The 24,561-nt window shown below is 43.3% G+C and overlaps 1 protein-coding gene across 1 annotated transcript in view; it reads left to right on the forward strand.

The window, feature by feature from the left end:
* Nucleotides 1-24,561, forward strand: part of ccser1 (coiled-coil serine-rich protein 1) — a 1,124,107-nt gene that overhangs the window by 53,210 nt on the left and 1,046,336 nt on the right. The window contains exon 2 of the mRNA XM_060851459.1: nucleotides 2,879-4,142. Coding sequence (XP_060707442.1) covers nucleotides 2,942-4,142 — 1,201 coding nt within the window. The 5' untranslated portion in view covers nucleotides 2,879-2,941. The remainder of the gene's footprint in view (nucleotides 1-2,878; nucleotides 4,143-24,561) is intronic.

Below are 24,561 nucleotides of genomic sequence, written 5' to 3' on the forward strand. Positions count from 1 at the left end.
GTGCATATATCTGAATTCAAGTCCCACTTGCTGCACCTGCCCCACCTGGAGGCTTCTCAGAACATATCCAAACAAGTTGATTTCTGAAAAAGAAAATTTCATCCAGCAATGCAACATGAAATATTTTGGTTCATAAAGTCAATACACAGCTTTATGGTTGCTGGGCCTCTATATTTAGAGGATGATACTGGATTCCTCATTGGTTGAAAAAGTTTATTTAAGATTGCCTCCAAAACTGTTCATTCCTTAGGATCTAATGATGAGTTTGCTCCAAACCAAGTATGAGTTAATAGGAACTAAGAGCAATATGCACCATCTACCAGATGCACTGCATGTAGGAGGGCAACAGATGCACTGAATCACTATTCCCTGCAAGACCCCCTCTAAATTACTCAGCATCATGATTTGGAAAAAGTTGAAAATCTCACAACACGAGGTTACAGTCCAACAGGTTTATGTGGAAGTACAAGCTTTCAGAGCACTGCTCCTTCGTCAGGTAACTAGTGGGGCAGGATCATAGGATTTAAAGTAAAAGATCAAAGTGTCACATAATTGATGCTATGTATTGAACAAATCTAGATTGCCGTTAAGTCGTTAATCACTTATAATGGGGATGCAGGTTTTGATTGATATGTAAATCCCAGAACTTCTTTCAACTCACAGTCTAAGTGTATGACACTTTGATCTTTACTTTTAAATTCTGTGTCCTATGATCCTGCCCTATTAGCTAACTGACGAATATGCAGCACTACGTAAGCTTCTATTTCCAGATAAAGCTGTTTGACTGTAACCTGGTGTTGTGACTTTTAACTTTCTCCACTGCAGTCCAACACCGGCACCTCCACATCATCATTTGTAAGGATATTGCCATACCCTTACTATTGTGGGGTCAAATTCCTGCAATTCTCTGCCTAATGCTACTGTGGATCTCCACCTACACCAAATGGACTGCAGTGGTTCAACATGGCAGCTCATTACCACCTTCTCAAGGACAACTAGGGATTGGCTGTAAATGCTGGCCCAGCCAATGACACCCAGGTTCCATGAGTAAATTTTAAAAAAATCTCTAGTTGAAGACCATTTGTCTGTCAGCCTCACATTGTATTCTGGCAGGCTTATGCTTCATGACTAAAGTTTTTTTGTTGTTGCAATCTGTATGTCAGAGGCAGAGTTTTGTGAACCTTCTAAGTCTGCCTCTATCATAATTGACTAAGGAATGATGTGGTGGGAGGATTCAATGTACTTACAGGAACAAAATTTTCAGAACAGCAAAGTTATTTAGTATCAATATTTGGAAAAGTATCACCTTTGGAATTCAAATTCTCTCTTAATTTTCCATTCCAGTAGTCCTCATTGCCTCTGGTGAAAAACTTGAAACTAAATTTCTTCTATGTCGTGGAAGGTAAAACCAAAATGTGCTTTCAAAAAAGGGTTTTAAAAAAAAACAAGCAAACTCACTGAGTAACTGTGTTACTCCATAGTTCAACAGTTGAACTCAATCTTGTGAAACTTGACTTGTCAAAGTGCAGGTAGTGTACTGAAATTGACTCAATCTTGGCTAAAATTAAATACACCCTTTAAGATTGCGAAGTTATGGAATAAGTACTTAATTAACAATTCACCATTGTTGGATTGTGGAGGCATTTTTTTTTTACAATTGACTCCAGAGTTGATAGCTATTATGGATGGCTCTACTTCAAGACCAGGAGGCTCCGTTTCAAGTCGCAGCTGCTCTGTACAGCATAACATTGAATAGGTTTATTAGAAAATATTGTGACGGCCAGGTTATCAGTGGTGCCTATGATGAGATGTGTAGTAGGATCTGTACCAACATCATCATTTCTCTCATAATAATGTTGGGGATAGAGGAGATTTGATAGCAGTTTTCAAAATCATCAGTGGTCAAACTACACAGAGAAGCTCTTCCTTCACATAGAACAAGAAGGCATAGATTTAAAGAGACATGCAAATGAAACGAGGGATGTGAGAGAAAACTTTCACAGTGAATAGTTTGGATTTGGAATGCATGGTTTGGAAATGTGGTGGAGGCGGTTTCAATTGAGGCATTTAAGACCGCATTGGATGGATATATGATTAGAAATAGTGTGCGGGGATATGGGGAAAAGGCAGGAGATTGGCACAAGGTAATTATGCTTGTTTTAAGATCCAGTGCAGGCATGATGGACAGTGATCTCCTTTTGCACAGTAACAATACTGTGAATGCATACCCCATTATGCATTCTGCTGCATTAGCTATTACTTAAATTTCCTCCCTGCTGACATTGAGTCTACTGACAGTACACTGACTGCAGTGAGTCAAGAAGACAGCTCACCACTGCCATCTCAAGGGTACCTAGGGATGGGCAATAAATGTTGGTCCAGGCAGCAACACAAGTCCCAGAAATGAACATTAAAGTTTTTTAGGTTGCAAACTAATAGAAGCAAAAAAATTATTGGTGATACTTATAAACCAAATGTTATGGTGTTTGGAATACTGGACTGGAGATCTGCTTGTCTTTTTATTATATCAAGAAGTGCAAGTGAACGATGTTCCTAGCAACATCATCACCTTGACATTTCCCCCCTTCCTTTCAATTGCCACCACTCAACACTCATGCAGTCAATCAAACATTTACAAAGCCCATTGTTTTTACCTAAGTTGTACATTTTCTAATCACTCTGTTGCACACCTCTGAAGCAAGTGAGACTTGAACTTAGGCTTCCTGGCTCAAAGTAGGGTCACTACCACTGCATCACAAAAGCCCCTGCAGCAAGATGCACATGTTTAAAATTGGGGGAACAATGACAATGTTTGCAACTCTGATGGAACAGTATGAGTGAAGATTTGTTAAATGTTGTTTTTGTTCCTTTGGCCCAGGTTGACGTTACCCCGGTTTGATACAGTCGGTCGACCCCCGGATTCCGCAGACACGCTGCGCTGATGGGGGACACAGGGTCGCGGCGATCCACGCTGGTCTCCAGGCTTCCGATATTCCGGCGCAGCTCCTCGAAGCGGCGCGACTCCCTGCCGTCGTCGCCGTCCTCTGCCACCAACGGGGTGCACACCTCCTCGCCGTCGAGCACCAACTCGAGTTCGAGCAGCATGGGGAAGCGCAGGAACATCTTCCGCACCGCCTCCATCGGCTTCCACGGCAGGAAAGCCGCGGGCGAGCCTCGCGCTTCGACGCTGTGTAACGGTCAGAGCAACAGCCCCGGGGAGGAGGGCGCGAGGGCGAGGGGCCGCCACGCGTTCGGCCTGAGCGTCGTGCCACGCGGCAAGAAGATCACCCGCTCGGCCACGGAGGACTTCGAGAAGGGCAAGGAGCTCAACAAGAGTGTCTTCATGAACTGCCTCAGCTCGGGGAGGTCCAGCGTGGACGAGGGTGACGATTCGGGCTTTCCCGATGACCGTCCGCCCAAGCAGCGCAGCAGGAAGCTGCTCCCCCGATCCTTCTCCACGCATCACAAACTGTCCAAACCCGCTGCCGCGCGCAGCCCGCCCGCCGAGCAGCCCGTCCACGTGCTGCCTCAGGCCAACGAGCTCGTGCCCAGGGGCCCCGCGCTCGAGGAATGCTCCAAGTACCTGCAGGTGGACAACGCCGAGGGCTCCCTGCATTCGCCGCTCCTGTCCAGCGACAACACCACTATCCTCACCCCTTCCGAGTTCGTGCCCGTCTCCGCAGACTCGGTCTCCGAGGTGGACAAGGAGCTGCTGGGCTGCCGGCCTGCCCCGAGTCTGACCGAGCTCGGACCAGCCCTCTCCGGCGCCCCCCTGGACTCTCTCGGCCCTGCCGCTGAAGCTGCTGCTCCTCACCTCCGCCCCAGCGAGGATGTCCTTCCCCTCCGGGAGACTGCGCTGCTGTCTGATGTGGAGCCCCGTACCCCTCACGCTGCTGAGGTTTGCCCACCCGGTATCGATTGCCTGGAGATGAAGGGGAGCTGTGAAAGTGACGGCCGGCCGACTCAGCTACCCGGAGCTGTCACTCCGAGCGTCCCTTCTGTCAAGCACCAGCTGTCCTTCACACAAAACGGCCTGGAGGCGACAAAGCTCTCCACTGAGAAGGCGTATAAGTTATCCATCACAAACTCCATCCCCATGATTAAACCTCAAGACCAGTGTCAAGGAACATCTCATTCCACAGGTATGGGCATTTGATTCTGGTTTGTCAAGTTTTCCCTTTCAAACTTCTTATTGCTTGACTTCAAGTTGATTTATAGCGTGCAACTCTCTATTGTAACTTCCTCCTTCCCATCGCATTTCAGGATCTCTGCTCTCATCCGGTTTTGCTTCTTGTTTGACTTCCTACCCTCAATCAATGAGCTCTTGCCCTCATCTGTTTAGGTTCCATACATTGGGATTCCCTCCCTGAACCCTCCTCTCCAACTTCAAAAAGCTCCTTCAAACCATATACCTGAGCAAGATTTGTTGATTTGTCCTACTGTCATACTGTATCTTTAGGTGTCAAGTTTTGTTTGATAACATATTAATATGAAAGCCCTGGGAACATTTTATCATATTGAGGGCTCAATAATAATGTAAGTCATCAACGGTATCTTCTTTTTGGTCTGCCAGGAGCTTCATTGAAATTGGCCTGATTCAAGTATATTATTTGTTTAATACAGACTATCAAAGATTACAATATTAAATTAATCAGATTTAGTATAAAAATATGCTTACAAGATACCTTAGTGGTTTAATTGCTCGTCTGTCAATCCAGGAGAGTGAGGACTACAGATGCTGGACTGTCAGAGTCAAAACATGTGGCGCTGGAAAAGTGCAGCAGGTCAGGCCACACACGAGGAGCAGGAGAGTCAACGCTTTGGGCATAAGCATCATTCCTGATGAAGGGCTTATGCCTGAAACGTTGACTCTCCTGCTCCTCAGATGTTGCCTGACCTGCTGTGCTTTTCCAGTACCACACTTTTCGACTCTTAGTTCAGAGACACAGGTAATGTCCTGGGATCTGGGTTCAAATCCTGCCATGGCAGATGATGGAATTTAAATTCAAAACAAAAATCTGGAATTAAGAGTATAATGATGACTGTGAAACCATTGTTGATTGTTGTGAAACCCCATCGAGCTTGCTAATGTCCTTTCAGAGAAGGAAACTGCCATCCCTACCTGGTTTGGTCTCCATGTGACTCTTGACCCAGAGCAATATGGGTTCTCGATCTCTGGACAATTAGGTATGGTCGTAAATGCTGGGCTGGCCAGCAATGCCCCCATCCTGTGAATGAATTTTAAAAAAATACTCTGCAATGTTTAATTCTCAGATCTAATGCACCAAACCTTTTGATGAATAATGATGCTGTGAAGTAATTTAAGAGTAATTGCTGGTCCTGGGAGTGAGTGTCTGAGATCCTATCATATGCAACTAGAGTGAAGACTTGGAGATTTGTCACTGTCATTTATTTGAAACTCAAAATTAGATTGCAGCCTTGAAAGCTCCTCAGTATCTCATCTAACCCTTTATTAACGTGCTCCTGATTGAGTGCTTCCATTCTGAGTGAAAAGTATCAATGCATTGCAAAAAAAAATTATTTTGGTTGCATGCAGCTGGTAGACGGTAAAAGGTAGAGATAAAGTTGCCATAGTCTTAACAGACCATGGGGCTTCTATCTCATAAGAGAGACAACTGGAGGTTTAACTGGGGGTAACCAAGGGTAACCACACCTCAGGCATGGGGAGAGAATGAGACACATCATGGTAACCTCAACTAGTAGGCAAATTGAATGTGTGCTGTTGGCATCAGTCTGCATCACAAATCAACCATCCAGCCAACTGAGATAACCAACCCCCAGCTGTTAGAAGATATTATTGTCTATATTGATTATGTGAGTGGTTGGTTGGGGATTTGCACTAGTGATTGAAGAACTTGGAGATATCTGTTTTGCATTCTGTAATGCATTTGGTCAGCAAGAAAAGATTTACCTTGTTGAGGCATGCACAGGCAATTTTTCACTGATAGTGTTGGGTGAAAAGTATTGACTAAACTTGGAGTGGTCAGCCTACATAAGGAGAGTGTATAAGCAAATTATTGTAGATGCTGGAATCTACTTGAAAATACAAATCGCTGGAAATCAGGCAGCATCCATGATTAGAGGGCAAGCTAACTTTGAGTCTAGATGCCTCTTCATCAGAGCACTTAATGTGCACTATCAATTAAGATCTGAACCCTGGGCGAGGGGGTTGTGTCTCTCGGTTCCTCGATTGGTCAATAAACACACCTGTCAATGACTCTTTGTCAATCACACAAGCAATCATTTATTCCTCGTTACAGCAGGGCCAGTAGACTCTGATCAGCCCAGAAGTATGAGTACTCCTACATCACCAAAAAAATTTAACCCCTTAGAGTTTGCAGAGGGTTCATATACATTGTTCATAGGCAGGCATGCAGTATGATAGCTTGGTGAAAATCAATTAGATTGCATAAAGCTTTCTTGCATTTTGTCATAGCCTATCATGATTTCTTGTAAACAACCTATCCTTAGAATCATCTTTGTCCTGCCTTGTGGTGAGGGTTAAACCATTACTTCTGCAATTAATCAGATCTACATCAGTCTGCAGTTTCTTGTTTCTGTCTGGTTCCATCTAGAAGTCATTTTGTACAGCTCCTTCTGACATTTTGTCCTACCCCCCCAGATGCCCACTTTCACATCAACATCCTTTCTTACTCCCCCACTATTGCATAACCAATGCCTCCTCCACACTTCATATCAGCATCTGGACAAGAAACGTTTTCTTTCTTTCTTTTCTTTCTTTCTTTTCTTTCTCTCTCTCTTTCTTTCTCTCTTTCTCGTTTGTTCGTTTGTTCGTTCGTTCTTTCTTTCTCTTTCTCTTCTTCCTTCCTTTTTCCTTTCCTTTCCTTTCCTTTTCCTTTCTTTTCCTTTTCCTTCTTTTCTTTCTTTTCCTTTTCCTTCTTTCCTTTCCTTTTCCTTTCCCTTCTTTCCTTTCCTTTTCCTTTCCCTTCCATCAGACAAGGTGCTTTCCAGGATTTTTTTTTCATAAGGGAAAAACCTGCATTTGTATTGAGCTTTTCACAATCTTAAGATATCTAGACTCTTTATCACCAATCTGAATTATTGGTGGATGATGCATAGCATTTTTGAGAACATAAGAACTGGGAGCGGGAGTAGCCATCTGGCCCTTTGAGCCCACTCTGCCATTCAATAAGATCTTTTTCTGGCCTCAGCTCTATTTACCTGTCCTCTCACCGTAACCCTTAATTCTTTCGTTTTTCGAAAAAAATCTGTCTTAGCTTGAAAAACATTTACTGAAGTAACGTCAACTACTTCATTAGGCAGGGAATTCCAGAGATTCACAACCTTCTGGGTGAAGACGTTCCTTCTTAATTCAGTCGTAAATGTACTCACCCTAATTTTGAGGCTATGCCCTCTTATCCTAATTTCATCTGCCAGTGAAACCATCCTATGTCCATCTTATCTATTCCCTTCATAAGAATTCCGCCCCCCATTCTTCTAAATTCCAATGAATATAATCCCTGTGTACTCAGTCTCACTTCATAAGCCAACCCACTCAACACCAGAATCAACCTAGTGAACCTCCGCTACACCCCCTCTAGTGCCAGTATATTCTTTGTCAAATAAGGACACCAAAACTGCATGCAGTATTCCAGGTGTAACCTCACCAGCCCCTTATATATCTGCAACATAACATCCCTGCTTTTAAACTCTATCCTTTAGTAATGAAGAACAAAATTCCATTTGTCTTCCAAATTACCTGTTGTATTTGCAGACCAAACTTCTCTGCATAAGAGCACCCAGGTACCTCTGCATAGCAGCATGCGGCAAACTTTTGCCATTCAAGTAATAGTCCTTTTTACTGTACCACTTACCAAAATAGATGACTTCACATTTACTTACATTGCATTCCATCTGCCAAACCTATACCCACTCAGTTAATGAATTTGTGTTCCTCTATAAAGTTTCATAGTCCTCTGCACACTTTGTTCTGCTACTCATCTTTGTATCATCTGCAAACTTTGACGCACGACATGTGATCCCTAACTCCAAATAATCTACAAAAGTTGTGAATAATTGCGGCCCCAATATTGACCCCTGAGGCACACCACTAGTTACTGATTGCCAACCAGAATAGAATTCCTTTGTTCCCACACTTCCTGTTAGTCAACCAATCCTCTACTCATGCTAATATTTTACCTGTAATGCCATGCATCTTTATCTTGTGCAGCACCTTGTTGAAGTCCTTTTGGAAATCTAAGTACACCACATCTACTGGGTCCCCATTGTCCACTGTGCTTGTAATGTCTTTATAGAATTCCAAAGATTAGTTAAACATGACCTGCCCTTCATGAACCCATGCTATGTCTGCCCTATGGGACAATTTCTGTCAAAATGCCTTGCAATTTCTTACTTGATAATAGATTCATGCATCTTCTATAAAAGTTAAGCTAATCAGTCTATAATTTCCCATCTTTTGTTCACCGCCCTTTTTAATCAGTGGCATCACATTTGCTGTTCTCCAATCTGCTGGAACTGCCCCAGAGTGCACTTGCTATTTCTCCCAACATCCTTTTTAGTACCCTGGGATGCATTCCATCAAGACCTTAGCTCCATTAGCTTGCCCAACACTATCTCTTCTGTGATAATGATTGTTTCCAGGTCCTCACCTACCAATGTCTCTTTGTCAATTACTGGCGTGTTATTTGTGTTCTCCACTGTGAAGACCAGCACAAAATACCTAGTCGATGCCTTGGCCATTTTATCATATCGCGTGACATTCCTTTTCATTCTATATATTTATAGGAACTTTTGCTATCTGTCTTTATATTCTGTGCTAGTTTTTCCTTATGCTTTATCTTACTTGACCTTTAAAGCTTTCCCAGTCTTCTAGTTTCCTGCTGATCTTGGACACTTTGTATGCCTTCTCTTTCAAATTGATAGCCTCCCTTATTTCCTGAGAAACCAATGGCACGTTACGTTTTTTCTTAAAGTCTTTCCTTTTCACTGGAATATACTTTTGCTGAGCACTTTGAAAAATATCTTTGAAAGTTCTCCACTGCTTGTCAACTGTCCCAGTATAAAGTCTTTGTTGCCAGTCTACTTTAGACAAGTTCTCACTCATCCTGTTGTAGTCTCTGAGAGTGCTGGGTAATCGAAGATGGAGGACGGGAAAAAATTGTGACTGTAAGAGCTGCTCTTCTTTTTTTGAGGTATTTTAGGTGTTGAAGGTAATTTCCTCAAATTCCAGGAGCAGCATTTACTGTTTTATATGCTGTTGCATTATTTTGAACTTTGGGGAAAAAAGATCAAAACAATGGCACTTTTAAAAGGAATAAGACAGACAAAAGGCAGTGACCGCTTGGCCAGTGAGGGAGACAGACAAAGAAACTGACACTGCTAACTGATGTAGCAGTGAATCTGCATAGTTACTGCCTTTGCTATTTGAGTTAATGTTTGCCTGGACATTGGAGTGCATCTAGGAAAAGTTAACAAACAGCAAAATTCACAGCGACCTTGGAGGAAACTGTGGAAGAGCTCGCAGCACAGGAATACATAAATGCATAATTTTTAAGTGTGACCTTGCTGTAAGTCTACCATAGTGAATAGTGTGGGTTCTTTCTTGATTATATGTTTTGTTGAGACCTGTTTCTTGATTGAATTTTAAAAATATAAACCATAAGTACTAAGTAGCCGAGAGCACTTTTTTTAGAGCAAAAAGATGGTGCTGTTTCCTGGGTCTGTAGATTGTGAAGGAGCAAAGATGGCCTTTAGTAGAGTGATATACTCTTTTTGTCGGATGTGGGAGTTTAGGGAGAAATTCTATGTTATTGATGATTGTGTCTGCAGGATGTGTCTTTGGTTGTGAATCCTATCAGATCACATGGATTAGTTGGAGTGGCAGTTAGAGGCAAAAAGGAACTTAGAAGAGTTAGGGGGTGTGAAGGATGGCAGTTTATTGGAAGGGAGGAAAGCTGTAGACACAGGTAGAATGGGTAAACTCCAGGAAAGGTAGGAGGGGTAGGCAGGTTGTACATGAGTCTCCTGTGGCTGTCCCCATTTTAAACAAATATGTTGTTGTGGAAAATGTCAGGGGTGATGGACTCTCAGGGAAAGTAGCATGAATAGCGGAGTTTCTGGTATCCAGACTGGAGATTGATTGATTGTGATGGGGGACTCTCTAGTCAGAGGCATTGGCAAATGTTTCTGCAGCCAACAGTGAAAAATCAGAATGGTGTGTTGCTTCCCTGTTGACAGGATCAAGGATCTCTCGGAGAGGGTGTAGAATGTATTCAAAGGTGAGAGGGATCAGCAGGAGGTCATTGTACACTTTGGAACTATTGACATAGGAAGGAAAAAAAAATGAGATTCTGAAGGGAGAATATAGAAAGTTAGGCAGGAATTTACAAAGGAGATCCTTGAGGCTAGTAATATCTGGATTACTCCTGGTGCTATGAGCTAGTGAGGGCAGGAATAGGAGGATAGAGCAGATGAATGCGTGGCTGAACAGCTAGTGCAGGAGAGAAGGGTTCACATTTTTGGATCATTGTAGTCTCTTCTAGGGTAGAATTAACCTGTAGAGCACCTGACTTGGAAGGGGACTATACTGGCAGGGAGATTTGCTACAGCTGCTGAGAGGATTTAAACTAGTTAGGTGGGGGGGGGGAAGGGGGGGATGAAGCGCAGGGAGATGGTGAGGAAAGAGATCGATCTGAGACTGGTACAGTTGGGAAAAGGAGCAAGTCAAACAGTCAAGGCAAGCAGGAACAAAGCAAAGAACATGGTAGAACTGATACATTGAACTGCACTTACCTCAATGCAAGAGGCCTAACAGAAATGGCAGATGAACTTGTCAAGGTTAGGGACATCGGATTGGGATATGATGACAATTATAGAAATGTAGTTCAGGGATGGATAGCACTGGCAATTTAATGTTGCAGGATACAAATACAATAGGAAGGATAGAAAGGTGGGGTGAGGGGCAAGAGAGGAGGGGGAGTGGTGTTTTTGATAAGGGATAGCATTACAGCTGTATTTAGGGATGATGTTCCTGGAACTACATCCAGGGAAGTTATTTGAGTGGAACTGCGAAATAAGAAAGAGATGGTCACCTTATTAGGATTGTATTGTAGACCCCCTAATAGTCAGCAGGAAATTGAAAAATAAATTTGTAAGGAGATTTTGGTTATCTGTAAGAATAATAGAATGATTATGGTGGGGATTTTTAACTTTCCAATTAGAGACTGGGATTGTCATAGTGTGAAGGGTTTCGCTGGAGAGGAATTTAAGTGTGTACAAGAAAATTTTCTGATTCAGAATGTGGATGTCCCGACTAGAGAAGGTGCAAAACATGACCTACTCTTGGGAAATAAGGCAGGGCAGGTGACTGAGGTGTCAGTGGGGGCGCACTTTGGGGCCAGCGACCATAATTGTGTTAGTTTTAAAATAGTGATGGAAAAGGATAGACAAAATCTAAAAGTTGAAGTTGTGAATTGGAGGAAGGCCAATTTTGACGGAATTAGGCAAGAACGTTCAAAAGCTGATTGGGTGCAGATGTTCGCAGGTAAAGAGATGGCTGGAAAATGGGAAGCCTTCAAAAATGAGATAACAAGAGTACAGAGAAAAATATTCCTGTCAGGGTGAAAGGAAAGGCTGGTAGGTATAGGGAATGTTGGATGGCTGAAAAAATTGAGTGTTTGGTTAAGAAAAAGTAGGAAGCATATGTCAGGTATTCACGATTTGGAGATGCTGGTGTTGCACTGGGGTGTACAATGTTCAAAATCTCATGGGTTATAGTTCAACAGGTTTAATTGGAAGCAGTAGCTTTCGAAGCGTTGCTCCTTCATCAGGTGGTTGATGAAGAAGCAACGCTCAGAAAGCTCGTGCTTCCAATGAAACCTGTCAGGCTATAACCTGGTGTTGTGTGATTTTTAACTATGTCAGGTATACACAGGATAGTTGTGGTTCTGTTCGCCGAGCTGGAAGTTTTTGCTGCAAACGTTTCGTTCCCTGGCTAGGGAACATCATCAGTGCTATTGGAGCCTCCTGTGAAGCGCTGCTTTGATGTTTCTTCCGGTATTTATAGTGGTTTGTTCTTGCCGCTTCCGGGTGTCAGTTTCAGCTGTAGTAGTTTGTATGTGGGGTCCAGGTCGATGTGTCTGTTAATGGAGTTTGTGGATGAATGCCATGCCTCTAGGAATTCCCTGGCTGTTCTCTGTCTGGCTTGTCCTATGATGGTAGTGTTTTCCCAGTCAAATTCATGTTCCTGGTTGTCTGAGTGTATGGCTACTAGGGATAGCTGGTCGTGTCGTTTTGTGGCTAGCTGATGTTCATGGATGCGGATTGTTAGAACATACAACCCTACCACAAATCCAACCCAAACTCTGGATCAGATACGTCGATGACACCTTTGTAATCATCAAAAACACAGAAATAGAAAAAACACACCGAATCATCAATGCCACACTTGCAGGAATACGATTCACGAGAGAAGAGGAAAAGGATAGCCAACTCCCATTCCTAGACGTGTTAGTAGAGAGAACACCCAACGGAGAATTCACCACAAGGGTACACAGGAAACCAACACACACAGACCAAGTCCTAAACTATGAAAGTAACCACCCCAACACAAACGAAGCTGCATCAGGACACTATTCAAAAGAGCCACAACACACTGCAGTACACCAGAACTGCGAAAAGAAGAAGAGGAACACCTATACAAGGTATTCGCCAAAAACGGATACCCACGCAACTTTATCACCAGATGCCTAAGAGATAGACCACGGAACGAGGACATGCCACAACCAAAAGGACTAGCCACACTACCATACGTCAGAAGCGTCTCAGAACTGACCGCCAGACTACTGCGACCCTTAGGACTCATAACAGCACACAAGCCAACTTCCACACTCAGACAACAACTCACTAGAACAAAGGACCCAATAGCCAGCACGAGCCAAACTAACGTAGTTTACAAAATACCATGCAAGGACTGCACAAAACACTATATAGGACAAACAGGAAGACAGCTAACAATCCGCATCCATGAACATCAGCTAGCCACAAAACGACACGACCAGCTATCCCTAGTAGCCATACACTCAGACAACCAGGAACGTGAATTTGACTGGGAAAACACTACCATCATAGGACAAGCCAGACAGAGAACAGCCAGGGAATTCCTAGAGGCATGGCATTCATCCATAAACTCCATTAACAGACACATAGACCTGGACCCCATATACAAACCACTACAGCTGAAACTGACACCCGGAAACGGCAAGAACATCCATCAACAGACACATCGACCTGGACCCCACATACAAACTACTACAGCTGAAACTGACACCCGGAAGTGGCAAGAACAAACCACTATAACTACCGGAAGAAACATCAAAGCAGCGCTTCACAGGAGGCTCCAATAGCACTGATGATGTTCCCTAGCCAGGGAACGAAACGTTTGCAGCAAAAACTTCCAGCTCGGCAAACAGAACCACAACAACGGACACCCGAGCTACAAATCTTCAACCAGACTTTATACACAGGATAGATCGAGTGAATCCTTAGAGTATAAAGGCAGTAGGAGTATACTTAAGAGAGAAATCAGGAGGGCAAAAAGGGGACATGAGATAGCTTTGGTAAAAAGCATTCAGGAGAATCCAAAGGATTTTTAACAAATGCGTTAAAGACTATGGAGAGAATGGGACCCCTCAAAGGTCAGCAAGGCAGCCTTTGTGTGAAGCCACAGGAGATGGGGCAGACACTAAACGCTGTGGAAAAGGATATGGCAGATATAGAATGTAGAAAAATAGATGGTGACATCTTGAAAAATGTCCATATTACAGAGGAGGAAGTGCTGGATGTCTCGAAACGCATAAAAGTGGATAAATCCCCAGGACCTGATCAGGTGCACCCTAGAACTCTGTGGAAAGCAAGGGAACTGATGAGATATTTGTGTCATTGATAGTCACAGGTGAGGTGCTGGAAGAGTGGAGGTTGGCTAACATGGTGCCATTGTTTAAGAAAGGTGGTAAGGACAAACCAGGGAACTAAAGACCAGTGAGCCTGACGTCGGCGATAGGCAAGTTGTTGGAGGGAATCCTGAGGGACAGGATGTACATGTATTTGGAAAAGCGAGGACTGATTTGGGATAGTTAACATGGCTTTGTGCGTGGAAAATCATGTCTCACAAACTTGATTGAGTTTTTTGAAGACGTAACCAAGAAGATTGAGGACAGAGCAGTAGATGTGACCTATATGGACTTCAGTAAGGTGTTTGACGAGGTTTCCCATGGTAGACTGGTTAGCAAGGTTAGATCTCCAGGAATACAGAGAGAATTAGCCATTTGAATACAGGACTGGCTCAAAGGTAGAAGACAGAGGGTGGTGGTGGAAGGTTATTTTTCAAACTGGAGGCATGTGACCAGTGGAGTGCCACAAGGATTGGTGCTGGGTCCACTATTTTTCATCATTTATATAAATGATTTGCATGTGAGCATAAGAGGTATAGTTAGTAAGTTTGCAGATGACACCAAAATTGGAAGTGTAGTGGACAGCGAAGAAGGTGACCTCAGATTACAATGGGGGTTCTTGATCTCTGCTGAGAAGTGGCTGATGGAGTTTAATTTAGATAAATGTGAGGTGCTACGTTTTGGGATAGCAAATCCTAGCAGGACTTATACACTTAATGGTAAGGTCCTAGGGAGTGTTGGTGAACAAAGACCTTGAATTACAGGTTCATAGCTCCTTCAAAGTGGACTCTCAGGTAGATAGGATAGTGAAGAAGACATTTGGTATGCTTTCCTTTATTAATCTGAGTACCGGAGTTGGGAGGTCATGTTGCGGCTGTACAGGACATTGGTTAGGCCACTGTTGGAATATTGCCTGCAATTCTGGTCTCCTTCCTGTTGGAAAGATGTTGTGAAAATTGAAAGGGTTCAGAAAAGATTTACAAGGATGTTGCCAGGGTTGGAGGATTTGAGCTATAGGGAGAGGTTGAATAGGCTGGGCTGTTTTTCCTGGAGTGTCAGAGGCTGAAGGTGACCTTACAGAGGTTTACAAAATTGAGGGACATGGATAGGATAAATAGACAAAGTCTTTTCCCTGGGGGTGGAGGAGTCCAGAACTAGAGGGCATAGATTTAGGGTGAGAGACGAAAGATATAAAAGGGATCTGAGGGGTAACCTTTTCACACAGAGGGTGGTATGTGTATGGAATGAGCTGCCACAGCAAGTGGTAGAGGCTGGTACAATTGCAACATTTAAGAGGCATTTGGATGGGTATACAAATAGGAAGAGTTTGGAGGGATATGGTCTGAATGCTGGCAGGTGGGACTAGATTGGGTTGGGATATCTGGTTGGCATGAATATCTGGTTGGACCGAACGGTCTGTTTCCATGCTGTACATCTCTATGACTCTGACTTGATTGATACCACATCCACTTCGTCTTCCTCCATCACTGATGCTCAGCAGCAGCAGTGTGTGCTGTCTACAAAATGCACTGCAGAAATTCACCAAGATGTCTTAGATAGCACCTTCAAAACTCACAAACACTGCCATCTAGAAGGACGAGGACAACAGATGCATGGGAACACCTCCCCACAAGTTCCCCTCCAAGCCACTCACTGTCCTAATTTGGAAATATGTCACTGTTCCTGAAGTATCATGGGTCAAAATCCTGAACTCCCTAAACAGTATTGAACGTCTCTACATCAGAGGCATTGCAGCTGTTCAAAAAGGCAGCTCACTTTCAAGCAATTAAGGCTCATCAATAAATGCTGGCCCAGCCAGCAAAGCCCACATCCCATAGATTTAGTTTTTATGAATTGTTCCTTTGTCCAAATGGCATCTACTATCCCTTTACTGTTATTGGGTCAAAATTTTGGAATTTCCTCCCTAAATTCTCAGTGGTTGTCCCAGCCACGCCATGGACTGCAACAGTTCAAGACGACAGGGCCCCACCACCCAATGAAGGACAACAAAAACTTGGCCAGTGAGATTCTCATTGCATGAATAATTATTCAAAAATCAAATAGCTGTTTGTAGAACAAGTGGAGGTATGATGGGCCAAATGATCTTTGTTGCAATTGCTGACTCTCAAAGTTTGTGAGAAGATTTGTAGCTCGGGTGCTCGTTCTTGTGGTTCTGTTCCCCGAGCTGGGAGTTTTTGTTGCAAACGTTTCATCCCCTTTCTGGGTGACATCTTCAGTGCTTGGGAGCCTCCTGGGAAGCGCTTCTGTGCTGATTCCTCCGGCATTTATACTGGTTTGAATCTGCCGCTTCCGGTTGTCAGTTGCTGTCCTCTGCAGTGGCCGGTATATAGGGTCTAGGTCGATGTGGCTGAGTGCCATGCCTCTAGGAATTCCCTGGCTGTTCTCTGTTTAGCCTGCCCTATAATAGTGGTGTTGTCCCAATCGAATTCGTGTTGTTTGTCATCTGAGTGTATGGCTATCAGGGATAGGTGGTCGTGTTGTTTCGTGGCTAGTTGGTGTTCATGGATGCGGGTTGTTAGCTGTCTTCCTGTTTGTCCTATGTAGTGTTTTGTGCAGTCCTTGCATGGGATTTTGTACACTACGTTAGTTTTGCTCATGCTGGGTATTGGATCCTTTGTCCTGGTGAGTTGTTGTCTGAGAGTGGCTGTTGGTTTGTGTGCTGTTATGAGTCCTAGTGGTTGCAGCAGTCTGGCTGTCAGTTCAGAAATGCTCCTGATGATGTATGGGAGTGTGGCCAGTCCTTTCGGTTGTGGCATGTCCTCATTTCGTTGTCTTTCCCTAAGGCATCTGTTAATGAAATTGCGTGGGTATCCGTTTTTGGTGAATACCTTGTATAGGTGTTCTTCTTCCTCTTTTTGTAGTTCAGGTGTGCTGCAGTGTGTTGTGGCCCTTTTGAATAATGTCCTGATGCAACTTCGTTTGTGTGTGTTGGGGTGATTGCTTTCATAGTTCAGGACTTGGTCTGTGTGTGTGGCTTTTCTGTATATAATGCATCCAGATTCTCATCACCCTCTGGTGAAATCAAATCCCCTCTAAATTTCCTGGTTTTCATATAAAATTTATTTGCTCCCTCCCCCACCCCCATTCAGTTGAGGGAAACTGTTAATTCCTATCTACCCTCTGCATGTCCCTTTTAATTTTATATACTTCAATCAGGTCTCTTCTCATCCACCTCTGCTGTACAGAAAGTAACTGAAGTTTAGATTAGAGTCGTGCTGGAAAAGCACAGTAGGTCAGACAGCATCCGAGGAGCAGGAAAATCAAAGTTTCGGGCAAAAGCCCTTCGTCAGGAACCTTTCATGTAACTGAAGCCTAGCCAGCCTCTCTTCGTATGTAAAATGACCAGAATGGCACATATTACGCCACCCTCGGCTCACAAATTCTCGAGTAACTCAAAATTTTGTCCTGGCGCAACACTTTGAAAAGTATGTAGGGAGGTGATGGTGTAGTGGCAATGTCATTGGGCAGTAATCCAGAAACCTGGGCTCCTATTCTGGCAATATGGGCTTGAATCCCACCATAGCAGATAGTGAAATCTGAATTCAATACAAGTCTGGAATTAAAAAGCCAATCTAATGATGATGGTGTAATCATTGTTGATTATTAAGGGGGAAACAGCTGAAAATGTGTTGCTGGTTAAAGCACAGCAGGTTAGGCAGCATCCAAGGAATAGGAAATTCGATGTTTCGGGCATAAGCCCTTCATCAGGAATCACGAAGGGCTTATGCCCGAAACGTCGAATTTCCTATTCCTTGGATGCTGCCTAACCTGCTGTGCTTTAACCAGCACCACATTTTCAGCTGTGATCTCCAGCATCTGCAGACCTCATTTTTTACCATTTATTAAGGGGGAAAACCCATCCAGCTCACTCGTGCCCTCCAGGGGAAGAATATCTGGTGTCCTCCTCACCTAACCCATAGCAATGTGGTTGATTCTTAATTTGGGATGGATAATAAATGCTAACTTTAGTTAGTGATGCCCACATTCCATGAATTAACAAAAAGCTTATTATGTTAAAAGAAGAAAATTCCTTAGAATAATACAGTTGATGCGGGGCTTCATTGCACGGAGAGATTGTTGAAGCTGAGATTTCAGAGTGCAGAACTTGAAACAAAGATTTTAGTAGATGTGTTTAAAATGATGGAAGATTTTGATTGAATAGATGGGGAGAAACTACTCCAGTGACAGAAGTTTTTAACGCCAAAATTATAATCTGGAATGCACTGTCTGAAAGCATGAGAAATTTTATAGTGGCTTGCAAAAGGGAGTTGGTTAATTACTTGAAATGATTCTGCGCTGTATGACTCTGAGGGAGCAAAGAAGTAACACTAATTGAATAGCTCTTTCAAGGAACTAGCCTAAGTGGAATGGGCTCCTGTGCTGCATCATTCTGTAACTCTACAATTTGGAAATTTTAGAACAAGTAATGAGAACAGAATATACAATTAACTCCCTCCAAGATTTACAGTCAATTGTAATGTTACAGCCCCAACTCAATGCTTCACTCACAGGATTTTGAAATTTGACTTGGGAGGAAAACAAGAGAGAGAAAAGAGAATGGGAGAAAATATACTTTACATATATCACAATCCTGCTATGTAACTCCATTGGCTAAATTCAATTTATGGATAGAAGTCAGAAATTCTACTCATTGCTGCCTTAATTTACATTAACTCATGGCCATCAAAAAATTAAGAATCAGTATTCATTTAGAAACCATTTCTTATTGTTTTTAACTCATTTTTCCATTTAATTGACTTTAGAGATAAGCCATTATACATATGATAGATGTGGTATTGTGATGAGGGTGGAGGAGGTGATGTGGTAAGGGTAAGAGGAGATTTTGACATGATCTTGTACATCTGCAAATGTGTTGCTGGTCAAAGCACAGCAGGTTAGGCAGCATCTCAGGAATAGAGAATTCGACGTTTCGAGCACAAGCCCTTCATCAGGAATAAGAGAGAGAGAGCCAAGCCGGCTGAGATAAAAGGTAGGGAGGAGGGACTAGGGGGAGGGGCGATGGAGGTGGGATAGGTGGAAGGAGGTCAAGGTGAGGGTGATAGGCCGGAGTGGGGTGGGGGCTCATTTCCCCTCCCCCCACCTTGTCTCAGTCGGTTCCCTCAACTCAGCACCGCCCTCCTAACCTGCAATCCTCTTCCTGACCTCTCCGCCCCCACCCCACTCCGGCCTATCACCCTCACCTTGACCTCCTTCCACCTATCCCACCTCCATCGCCCCTCCCCCTAGTCCCTCCTCCCTACCTTTTATCTCAGCCGGCTTGGCTCTCTCTCTCTTATTCCTGATGAAGGGCTTGTGCTCGAAACGTCGAATTCTCTATTCCTGAGATGCTGCCTAACCTGCTGTGCTTTGACCAGCAACACATTTGCAGCTGTGATCTCCAGCATCTGCAGACCTCATTTTTTACTCGATGATCTTGTACATGTCTCCATTTCTGAACTAGGATCCAATTGTCAGAATGACATTTGTGTAAAAATGCCATACTCTATAATTTTTGAGCATTTTTCAAGTAGTAATCGATTTGGGATAGCTTCAGTTCTCAAACTTTAATTCCTATATCTTATGTCTTCACCATGTCAATAACAGTAAGGATACAACAACCTCCACCCTTCTGTCAATTCTTTTACGCACCAGCATATATATGGTTGTGCATGGATCCTGCTGGAGGAATGTTGCTGTTAAGCAGTTAATTGGAATTCTTGCCAGATGCTGTAGGATACAGAGAGAGAGGCAGCGTGAAAATTTTATGTCGTCATTTTCTGATTAGAGGAGCTAATCATTCACGGAAACTAGTTGTGTGGCTGAGATTTGGAATTTGGAAGTAATTCATTTCTGCTTTGGAAGATAATGAGTCACAGTGGAAATTAAGCCCAGATTTGGGGAGGACAAGATGGGCACGTGAAAAGAGGTGAGGTTAGAATTTCAAAATAAAAATCAGCTTCATGTGCGTCAGTCAGTTCTGCTGGCATCATCAGTATGTTTTTAGCAGCTTATAATCCATTTTAGATTCTCTGATCCATGCATGTGACTACTCAAAAAGATTAAATATACAACTTGTACTATTTGAACTATATAGTGAATGTTTCTTATTTGTCATTTTATTTATATGTACAATGTAAATCTATATTCAAAATATTTGTGTACAAGTTTATTGAAAAAAGCATTTGAGTGTATTTTGGGCAGAAAAACATGTTAGTCACGGGCCACATTATAGCGAGTGACACTGAACAGATCCTCGTCTGATTTTCTTTTTGAACAGATTTAAACTATGCCCAAGTGAATGGGTTTTGAATACATTAAACTTACTCCTCTCCACAATGAATTTTAACTTTGAGCAAAAAGATGTAAGAATGAGAGTGAAAGTCAACTTACACTGGACACAGGTGAAAGAGGTTCTGGAGTCGAGCTCACATGACAGAGTAAACAGTGTGATTGATTGAGTTGACAGCCTTGCATTAAAGTCAGTTGTAAATAAACATAGGATAACAGTTTTTTAAAAATAGTTTTATAGCTTCAAAGAAAGTCGATCTCTTCAGTGTGTCCTCATTGACTATGAGATCATTGATTTGGCCAGGTTACCAACCCCAATCAGGGAGCCCTGGCTGACTGATATAAACAGAAGATTCAGAAGGTCCACTCGGTCTGGGGACTGGCTTTGAGCTGGCTGGTCAGAGCCCATGTACTGTGCATATGTAAACAAAAGGTGACTTGCTTTACATGAGATACTGGCCTTGGTACAGTTATTTCACAAGTGCATGTCTGTATTAAAAAAGGTGGTGGTATTGGGTGTTAGACCCCAGGATGATGAAAGACCCCAGGACCTGATGGGATCCATCCCAGAATGCTGAGGGAGGCACATAAGGAAATTGCTGCGTCCTTACATGAAATCTTTGTATTCTCTTGAGTCTCAGCGGAGGTCTCAGAGGACAGGAGAATAGATAACATTGTTTCTTTGTTTAAGAAAGGCAACTGGGATATTGAGGGAAATTACAGACTAGTGAGCTTTAAGTCACAGAGTCATGGAGATGTACAGCGTGGAAACAGACCCTTTAGACCAACTTGTCCACGCAGACCAGATATCCTAATCTAAGCTAGTCCCTTTTGCCAACACTAGGCCCATATCCCCCTCTAAATCCTTCCCCTGATATACGCATCCAGATGCCTTTTAAAAATTGTAATTGTACCAGACTCCACCACTTCTTCTGGCAGCTCATTCCAAACACACATCACCCTCTGTGTGAAAAAGTTTCCCCTTACGTCTGTTTCAAATCTTTCCACTCTCTCCCTAAACCTGTGCCCTCTAGTTCTGGACTCACTCCAACACAGGAAAAAGACCTTGATTATTTACCCTATCCATGCCCCTCTTGATTTTATAAATCTCTATGAAGTCACCCCTCAACTTGTAACGCTCCAGGGAAAAAAACCCCAGCCTATTCAGCCTCTCCATGTAGCTGAAATCCTCCAATCCTGGCAACAACCTTGTAAATCTTTTCTGAACCCTTTCAAGTTTCATAACATCCTTCTGATAGGAGGGAGACCAGAATTCAACACAATATTCCAAAAGTGGTCTAACCGATGTCCTGTATAGCCACAGCATGACCTCCCAACCCCTGGTAATCCAAGATGGAGGATGGGAAAAATTTTTGGTTGTAAGGGCTGCTCCTTTGAGGTATTTTAGGTGTTGGAGGTGATTTCCTCAAATTCCAGGAGCAGCAATTATTGTTTTATATGCTGTTGCATTGTTTTGGAACTTTGGAAAAAAAAGTCAAAACAACAGCAGTTTAAAAGGGAGAAGAGCAGACAAAGGAAGCACATGGTGAGGACAGTGCAGGAGAAAGAGAGAAAACCTGCACAGTTACCGCCTTTGCTGTTTGAATTTGTGTTGAATCAGAGCAGGAGTGTTTTGTGGATATACCCATTTCAAACAGGTATGCTGTTTTGGAAAATGTAGGGGGTGATGGATTCTCAGGGGAACGTAGCACAAACAGCCAGGTTTCTGGTATTGAGACTGGCTCTAATGCAACGAGGGCTATGTCGGCTTCCAAGAGATCAATTGTATTGGGGATTCAGTAGTCAGAGGTACAGACAGACGTTTCTGTGGCCAGCAGAGAAAAAGCAGAATGGTGTGTTGTTTCCCTGGTGCCAGGATCAAGGATGTCTCAGCGAGGGTGCAGAATGTTCTCACGGGGAAGAGGGGCAGCAGGAGGTCATTGTCCACATTGGAACCAACGATATTGGAAGGGAAAAGGTCGAGACTCTGAAGGGAGATTACAGAGAGTTAGGTAGAAATTTAAAAAGGAGGTCCTCAAGGGGAGTAATATCTGGATTACTCCCAGTGCTATGAGCTAGTGAGGGCAGGAATAGGAGAATAGAGCAGATGAATGCATGGCTCAGGAGCTGGTGTATGGGAGAAGGATTCACATTTTTGGATCATTGGAATCTCTTTTGGGGTAGAAGTGATCTGTACAAGAAGGATGGATTGCACTTAAATTGGAAGGGGTCTAATATACTGGCAGGGAAATTTGCTAGAACTGCTTGGGAGGATTTAAACTAGTAAGGTGGGGGGGAGGTGAGGAAAGAGATCGATCTGAGGCGGGTACAGCTGAGAACAGAAGTGAGTCGAACAGTCAGGGTAGGCTGGGACAAATTAAACTGCATTTATTTCAATGTAAGGAGCCTAACAGGTAAGGCAGATGAACTCAGGGCATGGTTAGGAACATGGGACTAGGATATCATAGCAATTACGGAAACATGGCTCAGGGATGGGCAGGACTGGCAGCTGAATGTTCCAGGATACAAATGCTACAGAAAGGATAGAAAGGAAGGCTAAAGAGGAGGGGGAGTGGCATTTTTGTTTAGGGATAGCATTGCTGAGGGAGGATATTCCTGGAAATACATCCAGGGAAGTTTTTTGGGTGGAACTGAGAAATAAGAAAGGGATGATCACCTTATTGGGATTGTATTGTAGACCCCCTAATAGTCAGAGGGAAATTAAGAAACAAACTTGTCGGCACATCTCAGCTATCTGTAAGAATAATAGGGTAATTATAGTTGGGGGTTTTAACTTTCCAAACATCGACTGGGATTGCCATAGTGTTAAAGGTTTAGATGGAGAGGAATTTCTTAAGTGTGTACAAGACAATTTTCTGATTCAGTATGTGGATGTACCTACTAGAGAAGGTGCAAAACGTGACCTACTCTTGGGAAATAAGGCAGGGCAGGTGACTGAGGTGTCAGTGGGGGAGCACTTTGGGGCTAGCGACCATAATTCTATTAGATTTAAAATAATAATGGAAAAGGATAGACCCGATCTAAAAGTTGAAGTTCTAAATTGAAGAAAGGCCAAATATGACGGTATTAGGCAAGAACTTTCAAAAGCTGATTGGAGGCAGATGTTCGCAGGTAAAGGGATGGCTGGAAAATGGGAAGCCTTCAAAAATGAGATAACAAGAATCCAGAGAAAGTACATTCCTGTCAGGGTGAAAGGAAAGGCTGGTAGATATTGGGAATGCTGGATGACTAAAGAAATGGAGGGTTTGGTTAAGAAAAAGAAGGAAGCATATGTCAGGTACAGACAGGATAGATTAAGTGAATCCTTAGAAGAGAAGAAAGAAAGTAGGAGTATACTTAAGAGGGAAATCAGGAGGGCAAAATGGGGACATGAGATAGCTTTGGCAAATAGAATTAAGGAGAATCCAAAGAGGTTTACAAATACATTAAGGACAAAAGGGTAACTAGGGAGAGAATAGGGCCCCTCAAAGATCAGCAAGGCGGCCTTTGTGTGGAGCCACAGAAAATGGGGGAGATACTAAATGAATATTTTGCATTAGTATTTACTGTGAAAAAGGATATGGAAGATCTAGACTGTAGGGAAATAGATGGTGACATCTTGCAAAATGTCCAGAGGAGGAAGTGCTGAGTGTCTTGAAACGGATAAGTGTGGATAAATCCCCAGAACCTGATCAGGTGTACCCGAGAACTCTGTGGGAAGCTAGGGAAGTGATTGCTGGGCCTCTTGCTGAGATATTTGTATCATCGATAGTCACAGGTGAGGTGCCGGAAGACTGGAGGTTGGCAAACGTGGTGCCACTGTTTAAGAAGGGCAGTAAAGACAAGCCAGGGAACTATAGACCAGTGAGCCTGACCTCGGTGGTGGGCAAGTTGTTGGAGGGAATCCTGAGGGACAGGATGTACATGTATTTGGAAAGGCAAGGACTGATTGGGGATAGTCAACATGGCTTTGTGTATGGGAAATCATGTCTCACAAACTTGATTGTGTTTTTTGAAGAAGTAACAAAGAAGATTGATAAGGGCAGAGTAGTAGATGTGATTTATTTGGACTTGAGTAAGGCGTTCGACAAGGTTCCCCATGGGAGACTGATTAGCAAGGTTAGATCTCATGGAATACAGGGAGGACTAGCCATTTGGATACAGAACTGGCTCAAAGGTAGAAGACGGAGGGTGGTGGTGGAGGGTTGTTTTTCAGACTGGAGGCCTGTGACCAGTGGAGTGCCACAAGGATCAGTGCTGGGCCCTCTATTTTTTGTCATTTACATAAATGATTTGGATG

Source organism: Hemiscyllium ocellatum, chromosome 36 (genome assembly GCF_020745735.1).
Source record: "Hemiscyllium ocellatum isolate sHemOce1 chromosome 36, sHemOce1.pat.X.cur, whole genome shotgun sequence".
Classification (NCBI taxonomy): Eukaryota; Metazoa; Chordata; class Chondrichthyes; order Orectolobiformes; family Hemiscylliidae; genus Hemiscyllium; species Hemiscyllium ocellatum.